This window comes from Alligator sinensis, unplaced genomic scaffold, assembly GCF_000455745.1.
Source record: "Alligator sinensis unplaced genomic scaffold, ASM45574v1 scaffold268_1, whole genome shotgun sequence".
NCBI classification, from domain to species: Eukaryota; Metazoa; Chordata; order Crocodylia; family Alligatoridae; genus Alligator; species Alligator sinensis.
This window is the reverse complement of record NW_005841853.1, coordinates 3,967,100-3,973,203: the sequence shown is the minus strand read 5'-3', so window position 1 is coordinate 3,973,203 and position 6,104 is coordinate 3,967,100. Positions and strand designations below refer to the sequence as shown.

Genomic DNA, 6,104 nt, shown 5'->3' with positions numbered 1-6,104 from the left:
CTTGCCGGCGAGCCACGCGAGCGAATCGGAGCCACTCCGGAGCAGCCGCTGCCTAGTGTCTAAACGTACCCCCTTGGTGCATCCCCTTCCCCGCCGCCCACCATGCCCATGGAGCTGACGCAGAGCCGGATCCAGAAGATTTGGCTGCCCAGCGACCACCGCCCCGCGCCGCCCCGCCGAGGTGAGTCGGGCGCTCGGCGCTGCACGTGGCGCGGGGCCGGCGCCGAAACCCCGCTCTCCGCCCCGCGCTCCCACCCGGGAGGATGGGGATGGCTGCTCCCTTCATGTTTTGGGGGGGCAGCCCGGGGTGGTAGGGGGCGGGGAGGAGCCCATACAAACAAGCAGCTGTGGGGAGGTTTGTCTCTGCTGCTTTCGGGAAGAGGAGGCGAGGGGGGGGATGGAGGGGCTGAGCTCCTTGAGGCCCCTTTGCATCCTCGTGGGTGGTGATGCTCGTGGGGCGCACGTTTGCTGCTTCCTCCATCAGTGATGCTGCCCCAGCAGCCGGCTAGGGAAAACCCCAGGCATGCACTGTGCTGCTTCCTTGGTGATTAGACAGAAAGAGAAAGAAGAGAAGCTGTGTGTGTGTGTGTGTGTATGTGTAAAAGGACACCGATTCTGTTGGTGGAAGTAGAGATTTCAAGCTATGCAAGCCTGGCTGGCGAGGAGAGGAAGCCAGACCCTCTGGCTTTGGCAGGGACGGTTGGATCCTCGGGGGTTTGATCCTGTGATGCCGGGGGTGTAATGCAAGCTGAATAGGAAATGGCTATCAGCAGCAAGGCTGGACATCTGGTAGCTGGTCTCCGGTCCTGGAGAAGCTAGCTACCTCGCCCGTAGGATGTGCCGTTCACGTGTTCAGGTTTGAGCCTGTTACTCCAGCATCTGCAGAGATCCTCGCAGGAGGGAGATGCAGCTTCTTGCCGGAGAGAGAAGGGACTTAGTTCTGGTTGATGGAGATTTCGGTGAAGGTGCTAGGGAATAGGATGATGCATCTAGTAGTCCTTTTCCCCTAGCCTAGGACAGGTCCCATCCTGGTGGGATGCAGTGGTTCGATTTTTATGCAGCTCGGCCTCAAGGGCTTGTTGGGTTTTTTTTTTTTTTTTCCTTATTTGCAACTGTTTGGGTTAAATGAAACAAAGGGCACCAACAAAACTGGTCCAGGCTGCAGGGCAAACCTGAACGACAGCAGGGATTTTTTTTGGATGCAAACAGAAAAAAATCCTGGGGTGGGTGGGTGGGTGGGTGAAGGGGGGTGAGGTGGGAGTGAGAGTGTCTTATTTAAGTATAAATCAAAAAGGCTTCCCTGGCTGGTGGCTCCAATGCTGTGTTGGTGCCTGTGAAACAATTAGTCTAATTGTCTGACTTCTCATCACGAGCCTCTGAATGGATGCAAAGTGATGCCTTCATCTGGGCTGTGCCTGGCGATCCATTCAATTTCTGTCAAGTTGCACGTCTCTCACGTAGGGTCTGTGAAGTCAAGTTATTCCAGCCAGTTAAATGGGCAGAGCCATTTGCTGGGGGAGGGGGCGTGGGGAATGCAGGAGCATGAATGGCTGGTACCTTCCTTCTCGCCTCCACTCTCATAGGGGATGCCAGTGCCTGCACATGCGTGTGAGCTCTGTGCTCTCTGGATCTGAGCACGGCTTGGGGGTCTGCCTTCCCCGAGTATGAGCATACAGCGTATACCTGCACGCATAGACATGGAAATTCTTGGCAGTATCATTCTGTGGTTGCATAAAGATGATGGGTGCATAGGCAGACGTGCATTATCTGGTTTTTAAAAAGAATATGGGTGAGGCATCATGATCAGCACTATAGGAATGCCTGGGAAAAGGTGCCTTAGATGCGGCGTTTTTATGCTCTTTCCTATCCCAGTGACAGTTTTGTACACGGCGTTTTTATCCTCTTTCCTTTCCCAGTGCCAGTTTTTGGATGCTGGGGCTGCAGCTGCCTTCTCATCTAAGGAAGCATTGCCTTTCTTCCCCACCCCGCGGTGGATACCGCAACACATCGGAACATGCTTATACTGGCTTCTGCCTATTAGAAGGCATCTATAATAAATTGCTTCCAAAGATGCTGGCTGCATCTTCTAAAGGCAGCACGTGCCTTGGTTACAGTGCGCTCCTTTGTCTTATTTTATAACGGCAGCTTTCCTGGTTTGCTCTTTGGAGCCCCTTGGAGACAGCGTGTTGGCTTCAGGGTCTCAGTGAAGAAGGTGACCAATTCCTTGCCGGTGCTTCTCTTTAGGGAGCCCTCGTGATCAGCCCTGAAGTTGTGGCGTGCATTGTTAAACAGATCCCTACCCCCTACCGAGGCCAGCTGATGAAAAGACCCAGGTGCCCGAGACAGAGGGAGCTGCTTGCTGGCTCAGTACCCTCTCAGGATGGGACCCTGTGGATGTACGGCTTTGTGTGAGCAGCGCTCGTAGCATCTGATTGAATGAACTGAGTGGAGCGTAAGGAGAAGGGAGTATTTAGAGCAAGCCCTCGGATGCCCTTCCCTTTGAGGCATCTATTTATTCTTGAATGTTGAGCGCTCTTGGCAGATCCTTCCTGGCTCAGTGCATGGGACCCTTTGTCTGGCATGGGGGAGGGGAGCAAATTAAGTTTCTTCTCTTCACCTCTGACCCTCCCGGGCTGGGGGTTAGAAGTCTGCAGTGCTGATGTGAGCAAAAGGCGGGGAACTCCCGAAACGTTGCATCATGCTCCAAGATGAGCGAGCCCTGAAATGAGCCATCCTTGGTTAGTAACGTGGCAACTTTGTGATCCACAGGGAAGCATTAAAGGAGAGCGTCTCCAGTGCCAGGCAGAGTCTAGAGATGTGGGGATTCAGGGGAGCAAGGCTGATTGGATTCTCCCGTTCATTATCCTTCCTTGCTTTATCCTTTGTTTGGATTGTTTCCATCTGCTGCTGCTATTTTCTTCTTCTTCTTCTTTCTATACCCATTACTTTTGCCCTGCATTGTGTTACACAAGGGAGAAGAAAGTTGGTGCGATACTGAAAAATTATTTATTCTTAAGCCATCCAGAGACCATATAGCATCAGTCATTTTGGAATAAGTGCCTGGTCCCAAATACCACTGAGGTTGACGGGAATTGGACTGAGCCTTGAAGTGTGGGGAGACTCAGGGTGGAGAGGAAATATCCTTAAAGAGCTCGTTTATAAAAGGGATCTGTCAATAAGTTGCCTATATAGATGGTACAGAACACCAGTATTTTTAAGGCTGGTTTTATGCTTGATGTGAAGGCTAAGAGGTTGGGCACGTTTGAAGCCGCCGTTCGGGTCACTACAAAGCATTGCTGGCATAGCTATGTCTGTCGGAGGGGTGTCCGGCCCACATCGCTATGTCGGCAAAACCCCTTGTGTGGCCACAGCGATGCTGACAGAAGAGGGCTTTTGTCTGTCGTCGTGTGTGGTGGTCTAGCTAAGCAAGCAGAAAAAAAAAATCTCCTACTGCTGACACACGGCATCTTCACTAGGGGGCTCTTTCGATGGAGCTGGGCCAGCACGGCTATCGTGGCAGATGCCACGGTGCGGAGGGCAGTATAAACAGAAGCACGTGCAGCTATGGCTGTGAGCAGCGTAGTAGCCTAGAAACTTTCCAGCTTATTTAGATTCCTGATTGGACCAGATCTTTGCCTTCAAGACATGCCTGGGGCAGAGGTGGAGAGGGCTAAGAACTGGGACCTGATTCATAGATGTTAGGGGCTGGAAGGGACCTTACAAGATCATCGAGTCCAGCCCCCCTGCACTGGGGCAGGAAAGACCGCTGGGATCAGATGGCCCCAGCCAGGTGGGCATCAGGACACTTTTTGAAGATCGCCAGGGTGGTTGACTCTTTCTTCACTACTCATTGGCGATGTAATTGGGTTGAATGAAATAGGGGCTGGCATTTAAACAGTTAACCTGTCCTTGTACCCGGCTGCACTCTAATGTAAGAATTGAGGATCAGTCCCTTGACACCGGATACGCTAAAAATGACCCGCTCCACAATAGATGCCTTGTGTGTGGTCAGTGGAAGAGGAAGGGACCGTCATCACTCTTTAATATCCATTTTTAAACAACCTCACCCACACTGGAAGGGGGTGGCCTTATTTCTGGCCCTTTTCAAGGCTCAGTGGCATTTCTGTGCTAGTCCTTGATGGAAAGCAGGTAACTCCTGCTTGCAGAGCTCTTTGGGAAGGGCCTTTTTCAGGGCTTTGGAAATGTTTACATGCCTGCATCTAAGCACACATGCATGGCACACTGCACACACATGCATTCACATACACACAGATGCCTCATCATATACACACATGCATGCATCTAAGCACACGCATACACCCGTACATCTCAGACATAGCTGTCCCACTTTGTCCTCCCTACTCTCCCATCAAATCAGCATGCTATTTGTGACTCTTGAGTGCAGACGGACAGGGCTGCAGCCAGCAGGGAGGTGCTGCAGGTCTGGGTGGAGATGCACTTGCAGAGTGGCAGGAGGGGGAGTGAGGATGGTGCCCTGTGCCTGGCTCTAACTTGTGCTGCCTCTTTGCCGTGCATTACTAAGCACTTGTGGTTTCATGCTGAGGCACTAAGGATTGCCCTCCCTGTCACCAGGCTAACCTAGGTGCCCTGTTCCCCAGCACCTGGTTGTGAGAAGAACATGGGAATCGGGTGGGAGCTGAGGATGAATGAGCCAAGTCACGTACGCCAGCAGGGCAGGCGAGGTTTAGCTCAGCCTCAGCTGACTGCCAGCTGATCCTCCAAGGCAAGCCCAAATGCCCTTGGGTATGCGCTGTGCCATCTTGGCACTGGCAGCAGCCGACAGCTCTGCTTGGGCACCTCTCAGTCCTGATCACTTGGTCTGAGAATCGGAGACGGTGCTATGCGGTCTCATTTTTCCTGGTACCTTTTTGAATCTCCGTGAATCGCTGTCTTGTATTTAAGACAATCTGGGTTACCAAAAGGTTGCGTGGGGGCAGGGAGGCCCATTCACGGTCCAGAGACCTGAGGAAAGATGTTAAATTCCTTGAAACGTGTCTTTGACGTTTCCAGCAACCCACACGTTGGGACCCGATTCTAGTAGTTTGCTCTCCTCTGGCTCGTTATTGAATTAGCCCTGGGGCATATTTGGGATGGGGATAATATAACCTCCCCTGTGATTGAGGAAACTGAGGCACAGAGGGGCAGTAGCTTGCCTGAGGTCAGAAGGAGTTTGGGGCACAGCAGGCAGTAGGACCCCAACTCCTAATCTTGCATGGTCTCACCTGCTCCCTGCCCTGCATGTCTGTGCCTAGGGGAAGGCGAGCACATGCATGATCAGCCACTTCTCAGCACCCGCGGGTAGTGGAGGCGATGCATAGGTGGGCCTAGCTCGGTTTCCTTTGGCTGGTGCATTGTGCTCAGTTACTAAGTGACCAAAGACCACAAAGCCGTCTGCCTGCCGTGGCCCCTGCTCTCGGACGCGTTCATTCAGCAGCTCTCATTGCAAAAAGTGAATCAGCAGATTTGCAGCTGGAGGCTTTCATGACTAATGCCAGTTGTCTGAGCCGAGCAGGGGAGCCAGGGGAAGATGGGGCATCAGGAACGGAGGTATTCAGTTTCCTCCGCCTGCTGAAGGACCGAGGGAACGTTGCATGCTCAATTTATGAACCCTGGCAGGTCCGAAGCAAAACAAGCTCAGGGATCCATGGTTTATTTTATGATTAATTTTTTTTTCCCTCTTTCCTCTTTGTAGCATGTGGGCCGCAGCTAACAAATTCCCCCACGGTGATCGTTATGGTTGGCCTTCCTGCTCGTGGGAAGACTTACATCTCGAAGAAGCTGACACGCTACCTCAATTGGATCGGTGTCCCAACAAAAGGTGAGGCCAAGGGTGACTGTTCCTGCCCTAACGGTGCATAGCCTGCAAAATGCATGTGTGGAGATAAATGCCCCAGGGCTTTGTGGCTTGTGGTGTCTCTCGCACCCGGCTCTCTGGAGAAGGAGCGGTTCTTGTCAGAACTGCGATGGCGGGGTAGCCCGCACCGTTTACATACCTCCTGACCCTTCCACCTATGAGTGATTATGCGTTCTCCTTGAGGAGACCACGGTCACCTAACCTGCTTTCAGTGGAACCACTGGCTGCT

At 52.7% G+C, this 6,104-nt stretch overlaps 1 protein-coding gene across 3 annotated transcripts in view; it reads left to right on the top strand.

The window, feature by feature from the left end:
* The first annotated feature begins 6 nt into the window (after positions 1-6).
* The window catches only part of PFKFB3 (6-phosphofructo-2-kinase/fructose-2,6-biphosphatase 3), a 24,352-nt gene continuing 18,254 nt past the window's right edge, over positions 7-6,104 (top strand). For all 3 annotated transcript variants that reach the window (XM_014523754.2, XM_025213213.1, XM_025213231.1), the window contains exons 1-2: positions 7-181; positions 5,714-5,839. In XM_014523754.2, coding sequence (XP_014379240.1) covers positions 103-181; positions 5,714-5,839 — 205 coding nt within the window. In that variant the 5' untranslated portion in view covers positions 7-102. The remainder of the gene's footprint in view (positions 182-5,713; positions 5,840-6,104) is intronic.